This window comes from Trachemys scripta, chromosome 6 (assembly GCF_013100865.1).
Source record: "Trachemys scripta elegans isolate TJP31775 chromosome 6, CAS_Tse_1.0, whole genome shotgun sequence".
NCBI lineage: Eukaryota > Metazoa > Chordata > Testudines > Emydidae > Trachemys > Trachemys scripta.
Window position 1 is genome coordinate 28,390,326 of NC_048303.1, and position 24,350 is coordinate 28,414,675.

At 40.9% G+C, this 24,350-nt stretch overlaps 1 protein-coding gene across 1 annotated transcript in view; it reads right to left on the reverse strand.

Moving 5' to 3' along the window:
* Window positions 1-19,314, reverse strand: part of HCN1 (hyperpolarization activated cyclic nucleotide gated potassium channel 1) — a 300,393-nt gene extending 281,079 nt beyond the window's left edge. The window contains exon 1 of the mRNA XM_034774682.1: window positions 18,835-19,314. Within this exon, the coding sequence (XP_034630573.1) occupies window positions 18,835-19,193 (359 nt within the window). The 5' untranslated portion in view covers window positions 19,194-19,314. The remainder of the gene's footprint in view (window positions 1-18,834) is intronic.
* Window positions 19,315-24,350: the final 5,036 nt, after the last annotated feature.

The window sequence follows — 24,350 nt, forward strand, 5'->3', positions numbered from 1 at the left end:
CTTAAATATTTGGACTGCAATTTTACATGGGTGTCTGAGTCAGACTGAACTCTTTTGGTGCAACCATTTGCAAAAACAAGGGCTGGGGAAAATGCATTGTTTAGCCCATGTTAAAAAATACTAGCTATCTTTCCTCTGAAGTGCTCTAGCACACCCCTGATTTAGAGCAGGGACTTGAAATTTGATAGGGGACTAGTCTTTGGGTACATCTACACTACAGCGGGGAGTCGATTTAAGATACGCAAATTCAGCTACGTGAATAGCGTAGCTGAATTCGACATATTGCAGCCGACTTACCCCGTTGTGAGGACGGCGGCAAAATCGACTTCTGCCGCTTTTTGTCGGCGGCGCTTACTACCACCTCCGCTGGTGGAGTTAGAGCGCCGATTTGGGGATCGATTGTCGCGTCCCAACGGGACGCGATAAGTCGATCCCCGAGAGGTCGATTTCTACCCGCCGATTCAGGCGGGTAGTATAGACCAGACCTTTGAGTCACACATGTACCTTTTGCCATTCCCATGAAAATCTGTGCAAGTTACAAGTCTTTGGAAGGACAGGAAATCACCCACCACACTATAGATTTATTAGATTTTAGCAGCTAAAATCTCTGAAGATTCCATCTTCCATCCTCTCATCATTCCTAGAGGTAAGCAGGCTATGCATGCACCACCCTCACAGAATGTCTGAGCATGCTCCATCTCTTCACAGTTCTTGCATGTGACCAGATTGACACTGCACCACCCCCATACAGCAAATGAGCGTGCTCAAGGCAAGGGCTACAGGGGATAAGATGGACTTTCACTGTAACTGCTGCTCCCAGTTGCTCTGAGCCAATGTGTGGCTCGGTACTGAGACTGAGAACAGTCTGGCTCTCCTGTGTTCTCAATGAGCCCCCCAGTTGGTACTTATGCAGCATAGAGAAAGAAACCACCTGATCTGACAGCAGATGAAAAACAACCAGACCTGGGGTGTGTGGGGAGAGGAGGAAAAGGACTAGATTGGGACTGGAAGGGGTAGGGAAGGAAAAGAGAAAAGAAAAATAAATCTAGTGACTTGGAGTTGGGGAAGGATTTGGAGTGGCTGAGAAAGACAACTGACTGGGAGCCAAGGAGGGAAATGAGTGGGGAGGGACTGAGATCACCCCAGCAACTGGGGAAGGAGAAGAAACGAACCAGCTGAACAAGGAGACTGGGAGTAGGAACCATTGTAGGGAGAAGTGAAACAGATGTATCAAAAACTCAGACTTCAGGGGAAGAACTGGGACTGGCTAGACAGCGAGACAAGCAGCCCATCACATGACAGATGTTAGTTTCATTGCCTAAAGCACTACTGGAAGTTGATCAGACACTATGGTGATGAGCGTGGTATAAAACCACATAGGGAATAAAATAAACTGTGGAGGGGGAAGGAGTAAGGGTGGCATAGACTGAGATTGGACAAGATGAACAGTACTCTCCCAGCAACGTAGCGCGTCTTCACCTGATGCATTGCAGCAGCGCCGATGTAGCACAGTAGTGAAGACAATCCCTTAGACGTGAAGCTCAGAAAGGGAGACTAGGACTGGCTGGGCAAGTAGACTGGAAACAGGATGAAGAGCCTGAAGAGTGCAGACTGGGATGGTGATAACAGTATCTCCTTTCCTTTAAACCATAATTTTCAATTCATGTTCACTGTGCGTTATTATCCGAATTTTTTAATTTTACATACATTTATCGACCCAGAAACTAAATAGCCTGACTTCTAAATCACTGGGAGTTCTAATATTTCATAGTCAAATTTTCATAAGAAAGTCACAAAATAAATTGTATGACTTTTCAGTTATGAAAGGAGTTATTTTAAATAGCAAAAAGATATAATCAGGTTATAGTTGTTATTAAAGTGTTTTCTGTTTTATTTTAATATATGAATTTTGCTTTTAATTACATCTCTCCCATTACAGATTGCTAAACCTCTTTACTTACAGTCACTCTACTCTACATTCACTGAAGATATAGTGCTTTTGACACCTCTGGAATCTACTGAAGCTTTGTTGGTTTATTTATTGCCCCAGGACATCCTAGTTAAGACAAAGAGTCAGTTTAAAATGCATGCCTACCCACTAGTGATTAAGAATTAATTAGCATTACTTAATGTCTGTACAGTGTTTTGCATTGCAAAGAAGTATATGAGCGCTATGTAGTATTTTGTTCTCTACCTTATTCAACTAGCCTTGGGGAAACTGAATTTTATTTAAAATCATTTCAACTGTCACTTATTTTAGTTGTTGCAGAGACCCTGCTTATTCCAACTGAAAGGGCCATATATATTTGGGGAAGAAGTTACTCAGGTTTGTTTTTCCCTTCAGTATTCCACTGTCTTGCAGCGTGGAGAATAATGAGCGCTTCAGCAAGGCACAATGTCCTTGATGATGTTTATTTACAATCTATGATTTCTTCTTTAAGGCACTTCCAGGCTGATCTAACAGAAGTTGTCAGTGGGCTCACAACTCCAATAAGCAGAGAGGCTGCATCTCTCAATTGGGCATAGGTTGGTGTGACTTAAGGCTACACAGCAATCAGAGATTTTCCTACAATCAGACTTCTCTGAATAATATAGAGTAGCAGAATATTGTGGATGTAAGACTTGTGTTAGGGTTTAGCAGGTGCAATATCTCAGAAGTATACAATGGGAATAACCTCCCTAATTTTAGGATGAGAGTCCTTGAGGCCTAAATATTTATAAGGTAAGGCCATTATACCATTGGGTCACAGAAAGATCTTTCAGGTAGAAGATGGATTCATTATATGGCTAAGTAAAAGGCTCTGAGGACATATAGAGCACTTACATGTGAGCAGGCATTAGGTGAGTGTAAATTCAAATATCCATTTTTACCCTCTCCCTTTTGTGCTCAGAAACTGATCACATGGTTCTTTGGCAGCTTGAATAACAAAAATTTGAGTTCGTTATCAGAGCTGAGGAAAACAAAAACATTTGTACACATTTTATTTTATGTTATCACATGGTAAAACTGGGCCTGTTGTATGCAAAACTAGGTATACAGTCAAGACCACACTAAAATGGTGTTACAACCAGGGCCAGCTCCAAGCACCAGCCCAGCAAGCAGGTGCTTGGGGTGGCCAAGGAGAAGGGGCGGCATGTCAGGCTGTTCGGCAGCAGGTCCCTCTTGGAGGGAAGCACCTGCCGCTGAATTCCTGCCGAAGAAGAAAGCAGCACGGTGGAGCTGCTGTCAGAGTGCCGCCGATCACAATTGTGATAGTGGCTTTTTGGGTTTTTTTGTGGGTTTTTTTTCCCGCCGCTTGGGGCGGCAAAAACCCTGGAGCAAAATCCTGGTTACAACCTAAAAAATGAGGAAGACTTTAATATTTTGCATGCAAAGTACACTGCAGAAAACAAAGGTAAAAGATATTCAACATGTTTATATTATTTAATAATTGTATACAAAATTCCACAAAGGTCTACATGGCAAAATATACCCAGTGCTGTGTGTGGTGTGATCCCCCTACCTATTAACAGATACATATGTAGCTGAAATGTGATATTGATGTAGAATGTGAATGAATGTAAGTAGAAGCATGATACTGTTACATCGAGTTACATAATTACATAGCTGATTCACTTTATGTGTCTGACTTTTCTGCTCTGAGTTCCCTGTTACTCTGAATGTGTCAATAAATACAGAGAATGTAGTGTAAAAAATTTTCAGGTAATCCTTTCTGTATTATCATCTCCAGCATATTCAAATAAAAGCATCATTGAAGGGTCAAGAAACTTTTTATTGTAAACCTGGGCGTTACAAGGTTATAGTGACCAGATTTTGCATCCAATGGCACTGGAACACTTTTTATAGCCAGCTAACGAAACTGTAAATCATGTGTGTTCAAAAGCAATGTGAAAAAGCACAATTCCCGTTCACACCATATGGGTGCAGCACAGCTCCAGCATTCTAAAGAACCGCGAAATAATGCTAGCTTCGTCCTGACAGCACCAGCAAACTTTTCACAGTAAAACCTGGGGATGCTGCAGCACCTGCTGCACCGCTAGTTCCCGCGCCTATGTTTGCACCTGCAAACTTTAAATAAAGGTAATATATCTATTCATTTTACCTTTTACAGACAGTGGTTGGTATTATATCCTCAATCAAGTACCACATTAGAATATACAAATTAAGATTGTTTGTTGTGCTTTCAAGGGATGGAACTTTTTGTACAGAAATATTATTTTATGTCATTCTCTGATAGCAAGGCAGTAAAGAATACTTAAGACTATACATAATACACAAAAACATACAGGAAATGACAAAGTTAAGGTTGTGTAAGCAACCTTAACTCTGCCCCCTGATTGTATCTATTATGATGCAATCTTATTAAATTATGACATATTATATTTTCAGCAGCAATCCTGCCTCATTTGGTATGTAGGGTGGACAATGTTCAGTGGCTAACAGCACTTCAATATTTAATTTTATCCTCATCTTTCAAAGCAAGACAAAAATCATCCATCCCTACACTGTATGAGTCAGAAGTTCCTATGCACTTCTCCTTCCATACCCAACTTCATTTATACAACACTGCCTTTTTCACCATCCAACATATGCATTGATTGAGATCACGAATCCTGTGCTGAAAATAGCAAATAATGTGCAATTAGAGATTGTATCATAATGGTCAGCGACCTTAAAAAAAAGTGATTTACTGTCTGAAGTGCAATCTAGATTTCTTTTAGCCTGGTTACTTATGCTGTGGTGCCTAAAATGAATCAGCCAAACTTGTCAGCTAACTTGCACAGTTATTAAGTATAGCTGATATCTATTAAATTATTCATTTACAGAAAAGATGACTTTCCAAATGAGGGTGTGCCATCAATATGTGCCTTTTTTTTTTGCCTGTATAACCATGTAAACATATTACTATTACCCTTGCCCCTTCTCCTTAGGCTCTTGCTGTTCATTACAGTCCCTTGTTGTTCCATTTTCCTTCAGAAAAGCTCTGAAGCTTCACTGAGCTCCACACGGTAGATCTGCACAAATCCCACATGGTCCACCAGCCTGAAGCTCAGTGACTAAGCTCTTCAAGTCAGGAACAGTGTTTCATGTGTCTGTGCAGAGCCTAGTGCAATGGAGCTCCATTCCTCAATAGATCCTTTGCAGACTACTTCAATACCAAATAATAATGGAATTTCCCTGCCTATTTTTAATAAGTGTGCAACTATTTGCTAGAAAGCAGTAAAGTGCTCTATCCTGAAAAATGTGTGCAACCAGTGAGGCTAGAGCTCATGCCTCATTTCATATGCATATTCACATTAGCTGATACAGCAAGGCAGAACTCCTCCAGAGCTCTGCCTCTTCCAACATGTACCTTTGTCATCAGCATTGCCACAAGTCACAGTCCATGTTAATGGAAATGACATTTACTTTTTTTAAAATAAATGTATGTATCTTTGCAGTAGAACATCAAGATCCATTTATAAAAAGGAAATTTGCATTCAACTTGTATATGTATGCATTGACAGTTCTCATAGAAAGTTGGCAGACCACTAGGTTATAACAAGCATGTATGCACAAAATGCATTTTAAAACCATTGTAATTGGGCTACATGAAAACTGATGTTAACTGAACCACTGAAAGGCACATTTCTGACCTACATGCTATGTCCTTGACAAACTTTGTTTCTCTCCTGTCCCATTCACACAACAGAAATATTCAAAATAATGTCACACAAAAAGGTGTAATTACACAAAATGGAAAAGAAATCACTCTACAGCTGAGAAGAAATATGCCAATTTTCAGGGTGAGAGGCAGAAGATTGATAGAGTTCTAAGTATCTAAAAAGAATCCTCACAAATGAAAACTTGTTCAACATTAACTACATGCTCCACCTATAAATATTTATCAATATATATAAAATCAAAACCAATACAATATAAAGAGAATTTTAAAATCTACTTCACCAGCAAGATTTATATTTTGGTTGAATGTTTTATTCTCCACTATCCACTATGAAGTGTCATAATACAGAACTTCTTTCTGATCTTTGAGAGTTCAGACAAAGTATTTCCTATTCTTAAATGACTCTGCACAGCACCAGTACTTGCTCTTCACATCATCCACCCAAAGTATGGGTTAAAGGTGACAAAGGAAAGTGTTTGCCTGCAAGTAAAGTTGCCTATAGCTGTAACCACTGATAAGCTGCTAGAAGTAGCACTCATAGAAGCTTCAATGACAGACTTATGATCTGAAAATATAATCATGAAAAGTAAAAGGAAAATTATTTCTAACAGTTAAAACTATTATTGTTTTGATAAACTAGAAGGAACCTTCTAACTTACTGGGTTGAGAAAACACTTGAGTCAAAGTCTATTTTCACTTTTCAGCCAGGTTCACTTTAAATTCAGTTGACTAAATATAATGAACATGGATCTTTCTTTCAGCAGAAGAGATTTTATTTGAGAGATTTGGGAAAACATTTTTAGTCAGATGTTAATGTTCCTTAAGAAAGATAGGTTTAAGTTTTTAAAAGAAGAAATGTTAATTTGCTTTAGTCCATATAGTATATAGACTGTCAGTTATGAACAATTCAAACAGACTGGCTGGCATTTACGCTGAATCCCAATATTAACTAGAACATCCAATTAGACAATATATTTTATCCTTGGCTACGAAGTTATCAGTTATATGTCACCTCTATATCGTAAATATAAGTATTAATTAACGTTGTAATAGAGTCTACAGGCCTCGGCTCTATAAGATAATTAGCTTAGCCAAAAAAGACCCCAGGCCTAAGGAAAGACTTGACAAAAGCAACTACCCAGTAAGTGACCCTAGAATGATTGTAAGCTGTCACAAGAGTGCAATGACCCTGTATCTCAAGATGTCATGAGACAGAATGCTGCATTAAGTGTTTTATACTGCTGGTATTTAGGAGCTATGTTCTGTAATGTACCAGTTAAAGCCAGTTAGAGTATTCTGGGGATTTTTGCAGACATAGGGTATTAGTAATATGATAACCACAAGTCTTTATGGTGATTGAATAATGTAAATGTTAATAAGTGTAAGGGGAATTAACAAGTTAGCCTATGAAAAGTGGGGCGCCCTAAATTTAGTTGGGTGTGGAAGTGTAGATAAGGAAAAGGGGTTGAAACCTACATAAATATGTATGAACCTCAGTGGGCATCAATGTACCATTATAAAAGTTGTATCTCAGCCTGTGTACCTTGGAACACACCACGGTGACACCCACTGGTCATGATTAGGACCATGAAGATGAGGAGGAGGATGACTGACACTATGTGGTTCCACCGCATGAGAGGTGAGTAATGACAGCTGTAGGGCTAAACTCTTTGTACATTCTCTGTCGCTCTACTGTGATATTGTTTATCCGCCCTGTGGATGTGTTAATAAAGAGACTAATGGTAAATCGCAATTGTGTCTCATGTGCTCCTCGTGTCTCTCATTCTAATAACATTGATAATAATCTTCCTGATACTGTGTAGCCATTTAGGAGACTGAACCTTTATTGACTACTGTGGTCTAAGAAATCAAACAATGATCAATACACCAATTCAACAATGCTGGAGGTAAGGGAAAATACGGGGGAAGCCGAGGGGATTAAATGTTATGCTAATGTGCCAAAAAGAGAACTTAAACAACAAACACAAAATCCATTCAGATTATTGAAAGAAGGACACACTTTGAAAAGTTAATGTTAGCTTGGAAAACACAGCGTGTGCAAGTATGTAATCCGACCAACAGTGAATATGAAACTGATTCAGATTCATTTCAGACAATGCATGGGACTATGGAGTAAAATTATCAAAAGTCACCTAAGTGATTTGAGAGTGTAAGTCCCACATCACTTAGGAGCCCAAGGGATGTGACTCTTCTAGTACATTAAACTTTTGTTCTTAATATTTTATTCTGTTCTTAGAATAGCTACAGTAAAAAAATCCATCCCTCACCTCAGATGTACACAGGTGCTCACCGCCACCATTTTTAGACTGATGAATAATAGATTAGTAGACCATAAAAAAGGCAGTAGAACACACATCTGAGTTACTTTTCTAACTCCACTAAGCACCTATAATACAAAGTGATAAACAGACACTGGATAGTCACTGAGAGAATACATACAATTAAAATCCTATATTGGTCTTGGAGGCCCCTAAATCAGGTTATTTATCTCTGAATTATCCCACATGCAACCTCTATTGTTTAATAAGTCTCTGGCTCATAAAGTTTTTCATATTTTTCACCCCTTCTTAAAACAGAAATACTCTGGAAGATCACTGCCCTACCTTGATCTTTGCAGCAACTATACTGCTTGGATTTATTAAAGATATGTGTAGGCTGGTGGGCCTGATCACCAGCCCAGGCATAAAAGTTAGCCACACCCAGTTCAGTCTATAGCCCTTACCTTAGAGCCATGTTTAGTCAACACAAATAAACAAAAAACCACCATAAAGTAATAGTCCTGTTCCCAACCGAGATTATGAGGACCTTGGACAGTTTAACAGTCAGGAACTCCCCCCAGCCCAGACATGTCCACATGGTCTGCTGGCCCTCTTTTAGTCTTCTGCCACAGCTACAGGACAGAGTACTCTCATCTATCTTCTGGTCCAACTTCCCTCATATGCACAGCCCTAGCTGGGAATCATCTACCCCAATCACTTGATGCTGTCCAGATAGGTTGGATGATTCCCAGTACCTGCCTGCTGAGCTCCTCTCCAGAACTGGCCCTAAAAGTGGCAGACCACCCTGTTATAATGTGATTAAAATGGATTTTTTGCTTTAATGTGACAGGTGTGCATACTTGGTTATATTCCCCAATTTTCATAGAATCATAGACTCACAGGACTGGAAGGGACCTCAAGAGGTCATCTAACCCAGTCCCCTGCACCCATGGCAGGACTAAGTATTTTCTAGTATTGTCTAGCCTGCTCTTAAAAACCTCCAATGATGGAGATTCCACAACCTCCCTGGGCAATTTATTCCAGTGCTTAACCACCCTGACTGTTAGGAAGTTTTGCCTAATGTCCATCCTAAACTGCTCTTGCTGAAATTAAGCCTATTGCTTCTTGTCCTATGCTCAGAAGTTAAGGAGAATACATTTTCTCCCTCCTTCTTGTAACAACCTTTTATGTACTTGAAAACTGCTACCATGTTCCCTCTCAGTTTTCTCTTCTCCATACTAAACAAGCCCAATTTTTTCAATCTTCCCTCATAGGTCATGTTTTAATCATTTTTGTTGCTCTTCTCTGGATTTTCTCCAATTTGTCCACATCTTTCCTGAAATATGGTGCCCAGAACTGGACACAATACTCCAGTTGAGCCATATCAGCGCGGAGTGCAGCAGAAGAATTATTTCTCATGTCTTGTTTACAACACTCCTGCTAATACCTCCCAGAATGATGTTTGCTTCTTCTCCTCTTTTTTTTTTTTGGCAACAGTGTAAAATGCTGACTCATATTTAGCTTGTGATCCACTATGACCTCCAGGACCCTTTCTGCAATACTCCTTCCTAGGCAGTCATTTCCCATCTTGTATGTGTGGAACTGATTGTTCCTTCCTAAGTGGAGTATTTTGCATTTGTCCTTATTGAATTTCATCCTTCAGAATTACTTCAGACCATTTCTCCAGTTTGTCCAGATCACTTTGAATTTTAATCCTGTCCTCCAGAGCACTTGCAACCCCTCCCTACTTGGTATCATCCGCAAATGTTATAAGTATATAAGTGCCATTATCTAAATCATTGATGAAGACATTGAACAGAACAGTACCCAGAACTGATCCCTGCAGGGCCCCACTTGATATGCCCTTCCAGCTTGACTGTGAACCACTGATAACGACTCTCTGGGAATGGTTTTCCAATCACTTATGCACCCACCTTATAGTAGCTCCATCTAGTAATTCCCTGGCTTGTTTATGAAAAGGTCATACAAGACAGTATCAAAAGCCTTACTAAAGTCAAGATATACCACATCTACCACTTCCCCCCTGTCCACAAGGCTTGTTACTCTGTCAAAGAAAGCTATTAGGTTGGTTTGACCTGATTTGTTCTTGACAAATCCATGCTCACTGTTACTTATCACTTTATTATCTTCTAGGTGTTTGGAAATTGATTGCTTAATTATTTGTTCCATTATCTTCCTGGGTACTGAAATTTTGTATCTGTTCTGTTTATTTCTTCTCCTTGGTGCAGGATTTTATGTTTATTACTGCAAAATCTCCTCATATTGCCCACAACTCTGACTACTCTAACTTTCTTTAGGTCACTTGTCTATGGTCCCAATACACAAAAGTATTTAGGCTCCTGATTTCCATTGAAATCAGCCAGACATACAAGTGTAGAGAGGCACCTTTGTGGATTTTTATTAGTTTGGGAGGAGGGACACTGTCATCAAAAAGCCTCTGAAATCCAGAGGAAGTGTCACAACTCGAAGATTGACAAACTCTTTACTATGGTGATAGAAGCAAATCTGTAGGTTATCAGTATATTATGTACCAGATTTGAGCTTCAGGCCCCAGTCTCGCAAACACAGGCATGCTTAACTCTCGTGGAACTATTCACATGCTTTAAATTAAGCATATGCATACATTTTGGCAGGAGTGGAGCCTAAAGTTATAGTAAAAAAAGAAAAAACACTCAAAAGGCAACAAGCCACATTTTTCTTTAAATCGGTTTGCCTTCAATGAGGTTGTACATGTGTAATTTAAAGCAGAAGTTGATCCATGGTATTTAGTATGATATTGTTAAAGAATATTTGCAATGCTTGCTTTCCATTTTTCCTCTTTTGATAGATAAAGGGAGAAAATTGCAAAAAAACAGATTCATTCCAAACACTATCAAACTTAACTCTAAAATTGTTGTGACATTATCTGATAAACTATGACCATTTAGATCATTTTTGCTACCACTGTTATATAATTGCAACAAATCTTGTACAAAGGTCAAATAACATGTCTATGGAAAAGTTATGCTTTGCTGAATATAATTATGATATTTGTATGCATGTATCATTTTTGTATTTGAAGTTATGAGTATTGGCTCTATACCTGTATTTCTAAATGTTTGCTCCTGGGGTAAGACCCACAAGGTAATTAGCCAGCACATCTTGGAGGGACTATTCAAATTGAGTGGCTCACCAAAAGAACATCTAACTCACAATGGAAGACGCCCACCTACCCTGAATGGACTTTCCTGTGAATGTGCTATTTGAGGTATAGGTAATGGTTCCTACTATAACTAAGCAGAATCAGGCATGGACACGTGACTTGTCCATGTGACTACAAACACCATCTTGTTGCTGTCATTTTCCACAGTGAGAACAATGGGTTTCCCGCCACATGGGAGAAGCTATAAAAGGCACTGGAAAATCTCCATTTTGCCTCTTTCCTGCTCAAACCTCTGGACTATGGATTTATACTAATGGGTGCATTCTAACCAAGCAGTCAAGGACCTCCAATGATTTGGAAGCAACCAGAGACTTGACATAAGCCAGCAGTTTATTCCATCACTGCTACAAGCCTGATCTAAGAACTTTGCAATTATTATATGTATTTGATTCCTTTAACCAATTTTAACTCTCACCTTTCTTTCTTTCTTTTTATAAATAAACCTTTAGATTTTAAATTCTAAAGGATTGGCAACAGCGTGATTTTTGGGTAAGATCTGAGTTGTATATTGACCTGGGGGTGTGGCTGGTCCTTTGGGATCAGAACCACCTTTTAGTTGATTACATTGGTTTTAAAGAACCACTCATCTCTAAGTCTAGTGTTTTTGTTGGTGATACAAGAACTGGAATGCCTAAGGAAACTGCTGTTCTGACTTCACCAGTGTGGTGAAATAGAAGTTTACTTTTGTTGCTGGTTTGGTATATCTCATGGGAGAATAACCTCAAGTTTTTGGGTATATCTGCCCTATTCCTCAGCAATTTGTCCTGAATTTGGTATTCTCAGTTGTGACCCATGGAAGCATGGTGACAATTGTCTATAGTTAAACTCTTTTACTGCTTTGACCATTTCTAATCTCATATTCAAAGGAACCTGTCTTATTTCAGCATTTACCTATTCAAGACAAAACAAGCTACATGGCATAACAAGTATCACTTATTCGTGATATTTTTTCATATTTGGAAAATATGTTGTTTTGACACAGCAGTGTGTTGAAATCTGTTAAGATATCAATCAACAACTTACTGAAAAACATACTTCATTGTATAAGATTTCTATATAACAGAGTGGAAGGGCCAAATTCTGCTTTCAGTTACACAGCTACAACCCCTACTGAGGGAATTTCACCAGTGTAACTGAGACCAGAATTTGGCCTCAGTTATTTTATTCTGCAGACTGATGGACAGTATTTCTGTGGAAATGAAATAAACATGTTCCAAAAACAGGTCTATTCTGGCTTTGTACTAAGTTGCACCATGAACAAAAGCAGTAACATTAGGAGTTTAGGGGGGAAAGGGTCTATTTCAAAATATCATGCAACTTGCTTGAATTTCTGTATTCTGACTACCAACACTCTATTCACGTACAATTTTTGTGAAAGCTAAATGACAGTGTCCTTCAAATACCACTGACATTGACTCCAGCTGATACCGTTTTTGGTTATTAACATACCTTGCTATATGTCTAGAATGAGCCCTCCAATAATTAGAACTGAATACTCTAATTTTTAAAATTAAATCAAGCCTCTGGGAAAGAACCAAGGAAATAGATGGCTAAAGGCCTTTCAAACAATTAACAAGCACTGCACTGTACGGTTAGAAATGAAATGTTACAAACTAGGTTAAGAGTTTCTTCTCTTAAAAATTTCATGTTGATAGAAAGGTAGGGCTCTTGCACATACAGGTGAAAGCACAAGGAGACAGCACATTGCTTGAGAAATTCATACTTCAGCAAACTAAGTGAATTTTCACTATTGTTTGTACATTTATATTTTATAAAAATAATACTTTGCATTTATATCGTGCCTTCCATCTGAGACTCTCAAAATAACTTTACAAACATTAATTAAGCCTCACAATATTCAATATTCCTCTTAGGTAAGTAGGTATTATTTCTGAGTATCTTGAGACACCTAGCTATCTCACACTGGACTCTCAGAACAGAGACATTCAAAATTAGAAGTCATTTTAGTTTGCCAAAGTAAGTTATGGGTGAAGCTGGGAATAAACCCAACAACCTTGGCTCTCAGTTCTGTACTCTAATCACTGTGTCATGCATACACCACACAATACACTAACTTCAAATTCCTCCAAATGGGTCACTCTAGAAATACCTTTATAAAATGACAAACAAGGACAGAGCTCTGCTGAAGTGGATGCCAATGCTGCCTAGGATAATTGGCCAACAAAAAGGTTGCAAAATACAGTGACTGGCAGCTCATAAGAACAGTTTTCTCCTTGCTAATGTAACCTGTATCTTCTTGTCCAACTCCAAATATCATGCTGATCTCACAACATATACGTTTCAAAATAAAATAAAATAAAGAACTTTATATCATTGAAGTACAAACAAATCAGTAAATAGTACAGGAAGCAAAGGTGAAAAATTACCATGATATGATTAATCATCATGCACAAAATTTTAAAGACTCAAAAATGCCCAAGAAGCACCATGTTCTAGAGGCACAAGTGAACACAGTACACATACATATATTTGTTTGGAATGTGCAGAGACTAGCTGAATACTAAAAGGTGAACATTTCTTATGAAGAACAAGAACTGATGTGCCCTTCCTTTGGGTGCTACAGAATTTATGGGAAAATTCTAAGTTAAACTGAAAGTAGTTTGAAAAAATGAGAGTTTGGATTTTTTTGCTAAGTGTATTGAGTTCTCTTTCCCGCTGTGACTAGATATATTGCTGCATCTAAATGAACTTTCTTAGAATTTGTTTGTAAATTAGAAATACTGACCTGCCTGTAAAAAGATGAGGAAAAAATGCTAAAGAAAATTGCATATTTTAATTCTGAGATGCAATGTAATGAATGTATTATTATACTAGAGTACAACAACACTCTAGTGAAATACTGGAAATGCACTTGGGCTGAGACCATGCATTTTAATGCTACACTATCTTCAGCCATAAAGATAACATATCAGTAAAATGAAATGATTTCTTTAAATAAATGAAGGCATAGTCCTTCCCAGAGCATTAGGGTGTACAGAGGGTGTGGGCCTACTGCAGTAACCTTAATCAGGGAAGCATGCTTTCACTTGCATGTCTGATCAGCTCTGCTTGATGATGGTGAGAGGACTAGGGGGGCAAGAAACCATGTCGCTCATCCCACTGGGATACTATCGATGCACCTAAATTTTAACAAAAGTATTTGTAACTGGTATTTAGATGTCTAAAATAAATATTGATGACTAACTTTAGTTAGTCAAGTTGGATAATTGAGCATTAAACAAACAAATCATATAGTGACTGCCATTAGTGAGGCATTATGCAAATTAAAATAATAGTCATCTAGTCCATCCCTCCTCCATGAAGACAAAGTTTTAGACCCTACATTACACTTCCTATTGCTTTGTCCAATCTACTTTCAAATGTCAGAAATGATGGAGCATCTGGTACTTCACTTGGGAAACTATTTCAAAGCTTAGTAGACCTTATTGCCAGGAAGTATTCCCTGATATTGATTAAATGCTTCCGTGAACTGAGTTAAGGTTGCAATTTTGTCATGTCAGCTGTTAGCTAATGTAGTAGTATAGTTCTGTGGATTGCAGTGGAGCCAAAACTGGGACTAAGGCACCTTTGTGGATCTGGGTAGATGCAATATAAATAAAAACCACTATTGCTTAATTGCTGAAGTTTTAGAACTGGCTTTATTTTTTTCTTCTTCAGGCATCATAAAAGGAGGAGGAGGATTTGAACTCCTAACATAGAAGATTTCAGCACAGGGATTCTGACAATTAAAACTGTCAAGAGTTGAATGCCATTTTTGTAAAGCAGAATATCCACCCTTCTAAATCTTAAGGTTTTTTTTCTTTTGTTTCCTAATTCACTTTTGTATGTATACTGCCTGATATTATATAATATATGCACAATTGCATAGATTCTATGAAGATGTGAGCTGATTTGTGAGTCTGTCATGTACAAAAGAAAGATTTCATAGGGCTTGACCCTGAGACCCTAACACAAATGATCAGTCCCAATTAAGTTAATAGGACTACTGATGTACCTAAATGTTGCAGGGTTGAGTAATTAGGGGCAAGCACCCAATTGAAAATCAGTCATATAAAATATCCCTAATAGAGGAAGTAGATAATGAATAAGTCACACTACTTCAAGGTTAGCCATTAATTACAATAATGAGCATGTGATCAAATGATTAAAACATATACAAAAATAAGTGAGTCATTCAGAGCAACTCAAATATCTCCTTATCGGTGTTCTATTTCACAGCATGTTTGATAGATTAAGGGCCCAATACTGCGACTATCTTTTACATGGGTAGCCCTTACACATGTGAGCAGGCCCATTGATTTCAATGGATCACACTCTACATCCCACAGAAGACACTCAGCATTTTAATAAACACCCTAACAAAAACAATTGTATGAGTTACAACAGTGTGTTTATCACAGTCAAAAGGAAATCTTATCCAGGGTTACAGATTCAGCAATCACCGGTAGATTGTGAAGAGATAAATGGAGGCATTCTACAGAGTTTCTGACATGTATTTAGTACAGAGCTTACATAATGGTTTGCTAATTAGACATTAAACCCCAGAAGATGGAGTTGTTCTCTTGCAAGAGACTACTGGAAACAAATGATCCCTTTACGGGGAAACTACGTAATACTTATGGAACTTCTTTCCCCAAAAGCATACATATCTGATGGAGAACACAGTCTTCTCTGCAGCATAGACAAGCTAATGCTTCCAGAAAACATGGTGCTAAACACAGCAACAATTTTAGTAACTGAATCAAATTACTGAGTTTTTACATATTATGCAATGAGCTTTCCACACTACTGTTCATACCATTTTTTTTAAAGTCAGTCCTTATTGTGTTAGATTACCATCAGTATACTTGTCATCTATTTCATCTGAGTCTATCAGATAAAATGTTCTACCTGTAAGGCAGAAATCTATTTAATTCATAAACTAATATCGCATAACATATTATTCTACTGTATATATCATTTAAGAGTCCAATTCTGTAACTACGTATACTCCTGAATAACTTTAATCACAGGAGTAGTCCACTTGATTTTAATGGGAATACTCACATGAGTAAAGTTACTCATGTTCTACATTTGCCTAAAATTCGAGACTCTGCCACCATTACTCACTTCAGTTTGAACTGTGAGCCTGGCTGCCCACTCATGCAGGGAAACAAGGGGGCATAATGAACCTCCTTAATTGCCTGCGCATGCTATCCATATCACCAGACCCCGTGCAGGCTGCTACATTCCCTTCCGAGGCAGGAAGGGCGTGGGTGGACAAGTGGGGAATAGGTGGAGCTTGACTCCCCGCTCCACTCTCCACATGCACCTGCCAGTGCAGCTGAGCTAGCATGGAAAGGGGAAAAAAACTATTCCAAGAAAAGAGCTAATGCAGCTTACTTCCCCTAGGGATCAAGGACAAAGCAAGGATTGAAGCGTGACTCTGAGAGTCACAATTTAGTGACTGCTCTGCTCCTCTCATAGCTGTGCTGACCTTTACTTGGGCTTGAATGCAAGGTTCCAGTACATCCCATTGAGTGATACATCACTCTGCAAATAGTCCCTTTGGAACCAAGGATTTAATAAGAATCTCTCTTTCATTTCTTTTGAAAAATGTACTATTTAACCTACTTCTTTCTTTAAGAGAACAGTGTAACTATTTGATTTAAACAGGTGTATCCCTTTCTATGACAGTCACTCACTATTCTATGTATATGAAGAGACTGATGAATTGCTTACTTACACTATCAACCCTTTTAAGCACATTTATTATTTCAGAAAGTACTACTATAATTGCAATTAATAAATTGTACAAAGGCATCCAACCAATTCTTATGAAGTAGTAAAACAACTAATTCTTCACAAGAATTGATTTTTAATATAAATACAGTTCTCCCTATATGTTTATTATTGTACCTTTTGGAAATACATTTTTATTTTAATTGTATATTTTGATATTTGAAAGCGAATCAAAATATTTTGTCATTAACCTTCTAATTGAATATTACATTTACCGTTTTAACTATAAAAAGTCATATTGCACTTTAATTTTTTGAAAAAAATGTATGTGCAGTTAAAGTCTATAATATACTTAAATCATAAGCAAATTTTGTATAGTATTTGAAAAAATAGAAATAAATAAGTGATTTCTGAGTTCCTTTGAAGCATGAACTCCAATATATTCCTGGCATAATACGATAATGTGACACTATGTGAAACAAAATAAGCTTTTCCTGGTGTGGGAAAGGTCATTTCCCCCTCTCTGAGGATACTACAGAACCTTTTTAGCTTTATATTACCTGACAGACCTCATGAATTTGGAAATGCTTTCAAACCAACTATTAATGGATTAAATTGAAAAGGTCATCGATTCTTAACATTGTCTGCTTCTTCAGCATCTTTTGTGCCCTTTCTGTGCACAATTATATTTTCTACGGTATATATGGACATTGACATACTTCATATTCTAGGAAACACAAGGGCAGGGATTCCAAGGTTATGCTTAGCATTGGCCCGGGATTTTCAGTAACCATATCATTCAGCACCACGGCTAGCTCCCACTTAGGGGCCGGGTAGAAATTCTCCCTGTTTTCCTTCTCCCCAGTACACAACGTTATAGCTCAAGGTGGGAGCGCTCTCTAGATGACTTTCAAGCTCCAGGTAAATTAAATAGGAACAAACCTCTTTCTGTGCAAAAAAAATCATTAAGCAAACCTCCATCCCCCTCCGTCCACCCAGTCCTTGTTCAAGTCCATGCATTTTATTCACATGGATATATAACCTTTAAACATTTCTGAACAGCTCACGCCGTGCGTTCAGCATCAAATAGCAAAGCTCGAACAGCGAGTTCTCACTCTAAAATAACGTGACAAGGGATGTCTGTCTCAAGTGTTTGCAACCTTCGCACAATGAACCGACTGGCAAAAAGTACCCTCCAGCTTGACTGTTTTCGCACCAACTCTCGTCTTGAGCTTTGCCTCTCTACCTTGCCTGTTTCCTTCTTCCCCCCGTGAAGCTGTATATTACATAGATTTGGGACCGGAAGAGCCCCCCCCCCCCCCCGCCAAAGTTGTAATCACAGACTCGTAGCCAAGGTCGTCGGGCGTTTTTGGAAACACTTCTCCCCTCCTCCCCCCTCGGGGACTCGGAAGCCAGCGCTGGGTTTCAGGTCCTGCCCTTGCACAGCCCGGCGGGGCTTCGGTGCTGGCCATGGCACCGGGTTCCTACGGCGTCTGAAGACAAGAGATGCCAGATGCCGCCCCAGGCTATCCCGAGCCTCAGAGCCACACGCGGGACCATGCCGCCTGCCCCCAGGCAGCTCCTTTCCACTGCCCCCCAACGTCTTTCCTCCCAGAGAAAGTCCCCAGCGCACGGCCATTAGACACGCTGCAGGGTGCGCACAATGGGGGACTGGCGTGACCCGGGGCGCGCTACAAACGGCGGCGCTCTGCACAGCTGGCTGCACTTTATTTGCCAAAGTTTGTCCACGCGCTGCCTGGTGGGGGCCCCTTCCCTGTTCAGAGGGGAGCCGCGGCCGCCACGCTGAAGCGGAGGGGCGGGGGTCCCTGAGTGCAGAAGGCACCTGTGAGCCGCCGGCCGGCCCTCGCCCCGGGGCAGCCGGGCGGGTCTTTCCCCGGGGAGCGCGCGGGGGGCCCGGACTCACCTGAAGTCGCTGTAGGGGTGTATGATCCAGAACCCCGCAGTTTTAACCCTTTCCTGCTCCTTCTCCACCGCCTTCTGGCTGCCGAACATGCGGAGGGAGAATTTGTTGACCCCGGGCTGCAGCATGGAGGTGAACTGGCGCTGCATGAAGCCATACTGCCGCCCGGCGCCCTCGGCCTCCTCCAAGCCCACCCCGGGCTCCTCGCAGCCGCTGCCGCCGTCCACTTTGAAGCACACCGAGTTGCCGTGCTCCTTCCCGCCGCCCGGGCTGCCCAGCGCCGGCTTCGCCTGCAAGGCGTTGGCGCTGCTGCTGCCATCGTCCCGACTGCCGGGCGAGGAGCTCGGCTTGCCCGCCTCCATGCTGTGCGGGGAGCGCTCTCCAGCCTGGCCCGGGCTCCTGCGGCACTGGGAGTCCGGGGCAGCGCAGCCAGCGGGCCGGCCGCCTCCCTCCCTGCCGCCGCCGGTGCCCTTCAGCAGCTCAGCCCCTCTGCTGCTCCTGGCATTGCGAGCCCAGCCGGCACTGACACGCCGGGGACAGAGGGAGGGAAGCCGCGGCGCTCGCACAGCTCCCTTCGCCTGCCCTCTGCTGGCGGCAACGCGGTACCGCGCTCTGCTCGGCCGCCCGCTTCCCTTGGCCTGACATTGAGCGCCCCGCAGTCCTTGAGGGGCTCGGGAGCTGGGAGGGGGAGACGGCAGCGGAAGGGCGTGTGTGGGAGACAGGGAGGGCGAGAGAGAGACTCTGTGTGTGTGTGTGCGCGCGCGCCTCGCTCCGTGTGTCCATCTTTAACAGCACGTGTGTCCCCCTGGAAGCGGATGTGTGGGATTGCGTGTGTCCACGCGAGTGGGAGCCACGGACTCAAAATCAGGTTGTGTTGTGCCTGGTGTATGCAGCAGAGCCCTCTGTGTGTGCACGGAAAGCATCGGCGCATGCCCCTGCTGCCTGTGTTGCACATGGGCCTGGTTCTGTGGTCACAGTGTGGGGCCACAGTGTGCCTTTTGTCTGGGGGTGTCACTCTGTGCCTGTGGGTGGGAGAGAGAGAGAGACTGCATTTGTGTATGTGTGTATGCACACACCCGTGCAAACAATTTGACAAGAGAAAGACTCAGAGTGGTGATTTTTAATCCTGTGTCTGCAGTATGTAGGAGGCCTGGTATTAAGATGATCACAAATGATTAAAGATTTTTTTATTAAAAAAATAGGGAAAAAATATGCCAACCCCTGGGAGAAAGGAAAGAGACAAGAGGCAGGGCGTAGCACCCTATAGCAACCTACCACTGAACAGAAATGGACACTAATGATAAATGGTCACAGAAGATGAAACCCCAAATACAGTGGGAAGCTCTGTCCTGAGCAGGTTGTACTTACCTGACAGATCCCTGAGGATTATGTTTCCTGTAAACTTTGACAACACTTGTCAATAAAATATTATTGACCTGGCCTCTGTGTGACTTATGTGTGTGAGAAATAGCAAGAGACATATTCTAATCTAAATTACAAATTTCATTCCAAAGAAACACCACTCACATGAATGGAGTTACTCTGGATTTACATCGCTGAAAATGAGATGAGAGTCTGTTCCTGTGCATTTGCATATCTGTTTTCTGCTATGTGCATGAGATTCTTAGTGATTTTTATTTTTTTCACTCACAAGATAACTCAAACAGCGACAAAATCACACAAGCATGTATCTCTCATTAGGCGTTTATGTAATTGTCTCTTACTATAACAGTGTATATGTGTTGTTGTATGTTGCAGTGACTGACAGTATGTCTTGTGTGTGTGTGCTTTTATATGTGAGAGCAAGGCTCTTTCTCTGGATAATATTGAAAATATGTATTATTGTGTGCCTAAATGATTGTGTTTCTGTGAATAAATGTGCTATTTTTGTGTGAAATTCTGTGTGTCTGTATGACCACACATTTTATTGCATATAAGAAACTGTAGGGGTATGCAAATAGGTGAAACCTGTATGTGTGCATGTCTGCATGTGGTTTCTTTGTCTGGGTAATATGGTATGCTGGCCCTTTAAGGGTTGGCACAGGTCCAACACATTCCTATTAGTATTTTCTGCCCAGAATAGAAGGAGTCTAGGGCTTGTAGTTCAGAGGAGCTCTGGGGACTGCAGGAAGAGCAAGGCCTGCTGGGAGGGAAGCAGCCAGGATATAAGAATCAGGTCCTTAGTGGTAAGGGGGTAGGACATGTTGCTGGGTATTTGTGACGAAAGTACCTGGGAATGATTATTAAAAATGCCTAGAGGGATAGCCAAAGGGCTGAGGAAAGTATCTCAGGGAAGGTTGGGTGTTTGGGGTTAGAAAGCCAGAAGAGGTGGGGTGAAGAGGGGAAAGCAAGAGAGCTAGCTACTTGTAGAAACCAGTAGGTGTTTGTAGGTCTCCCTCCACCAGAGAGCTTTGAAAGAAGCCCAGTGGTGGTAAAATAACTCTGTGTAAGCCCTGGCTGAAAGGTGTGAGGTTTAGACTCTGCCTTGAAGAATGAAAATTTTAGACATCTCTTTAAATTAAAAGGGAAGGAATTTACTCTGGTTTGGTGAGCACAGGACAGAGACTGCCAACAGTGAAAGGGTGGCTGAAGCAGTGGCCACAGGTGATATCAGAGAAGAAATTATTCACCCGTGCTACAGAGTGTAAAAGTTGTGTCAATATCTAACATGGATATAACTGTGTGTGTGACTATATAATGGAAATGTCTGATAGCTTAAAATGGAACATAAGTACTTCTACTTAAAAAAAAAAAAGAGTCCAATCAGTGTAAATGTCACATTGGCTTAGTTTTTCAGACCACTTAAATTCTCCATATAGGGTTGTTTTGTTAATACATTTTTAATAGAATGCCTCTGAATTCAGCTTCAGGGTGAAAGTTTTCTTCAAGCATCCTATTCTCTGTTACTGACCTATATCTTCTCTTAAAGTCTGGTTATAGACTCATAGACTCATAGACTTTAAGGTCAGAAGGGACCATTATGATCATCTGGTCTGACCCCCTGCATGCTGCAGGCCATAAAACCGTCCCTACCCCTTCCCTGGACTCTGCTGTTGAAGTCCCCAATCCTGTTTTAGGTGACTTCAATCGGCAGAAACCCTCCTGCTAGAGATCCCTGCCCTATGCTGCGGAGGAAGGCGAAAAACCTTACTCAAAGCTCGCTAGAGAAGTAGATTAGATTGATGTGAATCTTGTCCAAGGGGTAGCTGTTAGGTTATGAGATGTTTTTAATCACTTTAAGGTCGCTTTTAACCATTCATGTTATGACTGAGGGTTCATGCACTGTGCCCACAAACTTGATTGGGGGCAAAGTACACATAGAGTTTATTGATGATCGGGTGTGGAGGGAGATGCATCTAAGACTGACAGACAGGAGCTGATCATGCAAGCATGACTAATGGAGGAGGGAGGAGTATGTGCACTGGATGATTAGTTGGTGGGGTCCAGGTGCACATTAAACCTTCTCAGTCAGGAGCTAGGCTTTTCTTTCAGACTTCATTCTGCAACAGAGAAAGGTCCATGCATAGCTGCAGTTAGATAAAATATTCTTCTGATGTACTTCTGCTCCCACAGGGGCTCCTTGCATCCCAATGTCTGCATCCAATGCCCACCTCCAGTTAATGATTAAAAATGTATGCAATTAATACATAAGCTGTGTTGTGAAGCCGTTAGGGTTGTTACTCACACACCATGCCTAATGTAAATCCACAAAAGCAAGGAAATGAAAAGCTAAAGTCCTTCTTCAGACACAAACATACACTTTACCATTATCACACCTACCATATGTCAGACCACATGTTGCAAACTTGACTTTGCCTCTATAAGGATGCTTGCCTTTCACCACACACTTTAAGTGTCTTTCTGCAAACAACCCTTTACCAAACTACCCTTTACCAAACTACCCTCACCCAACCCTCACCAAACAACCACAGCTGCTAATTTTAGGGGGAAATATCATTTTGTCAAGGGGTTTGTACAAAAGAGTAAATGGAGATAGGGTGAACAGCAGCTGTGATAATGATAAAGTGTGTGCCTGTGGAAGGAGGAGAGGGTATGTATAGATAAGTGTCTTAGCTTTTCAGTGCCTTGCTTTTTGTGGGTTTGTGTCAGGCATGTTGTGTGTGTGTGAGTATAGCAATACTTCCTGCTTCACAGCAAAGTTTTATTTTGTATGTGTGTATTAATATGGGGCGTATATGTATATAATGCTTGCATGTCTCTGGGTTTATATGCCCTGTATGAATATAGCTGAGTAAAACCTATGAGCGGCTATGTGTATTTAGTATATATATATCACCCGTGTGTATATTGTGTCCATATTAATTTTATTATTTGTCTTTGTATGTGAATTTGTGTGTATGCAGAACAGTAGGATGAGGGATGGGGAAATGAAGACCTGTTGGACACAACAGGGGCATCTTGCTTCTTGTTTGTCACCATTTTATTTGTAACAAATTTTATTGTCAGTTTGTTCAGCCGAGGAAATCTCTCCCTATGTCATGACCATCCTTAATTGGTATGAACTCCACAGCCACTAGAATGGAAGGCTCATGAAAATGATTACTACTGCCTACATAATTAATCTTTTTAGATGTTGTAAGAAACTAACCCCATCTTACATCCCAAGAACGGATCTTTAAAAATAATAAAACTATTTGATGGTGTTTGCAGCATCAGTATCTCCTAGGCTTGGGGCAGAGCTTCACTACTACCCAGCATGTTCACAGGTGGCAGATAGTGGAATGACTTGTGAAGGTTAGCTGCCAAATAAGCAGAGGTAACTCTGACGAGTAAGCAGTCACAGACCAAGCAGCAACATCGTCAGGGCATGGTGGAGACAGCAGATGGCAATGTTGTCCCTATTGAAAAGCCACATGTGCCCTCTGACAATGCTGTGACATGGTGAGTTCAGGCTGCCATTATAATAAGCCTGCCTAGCCCCAAACTATTGGGAACAAAACCTTTAATGGCGGATCAGGCAGATGTCGACTCTAATATCTTCAAAAGCTTTAAAGGCAGATATAGACTGCAGGGCAGCTTGAATCCCCATCATCTTGCTTTACTTGCCATTGGATTAAGATCATGTCCTGTCAAGAATCTGAGGGGAAACTGGTGTGCAACGGTTTCTTCACATTGAAAGAATCCATGCACAGAGGTCTTTCATGGAACCACTATCTACCAGCACATACCTTAAGTCCTTCATCGACTAGCTAATGGCAACAGGAACAGGATCGTGATGTCTGGGAGTTCCTAGTCATGAACTGGCATGGAGACTGCAGTTACAAGATGGTCGTCAAGCACTTGGATGAGGCAGGAGTGCGTTTTTGACAGCTGTAACTGCGACTGAGCAATCTTTTTTAGGATCTGCTATGCTTACCCTATATGGGGAGAGGGCTAGAAAATGTTCCATCTACATAGCCTGCCTCACACCTTCCATCTGGTTTGCTGCATCCAGAGGAATCACCCTGTAGCAGTCGAAATCAGCAAAGTCACTCAATCAGATTTGGGACCTGGAAAGT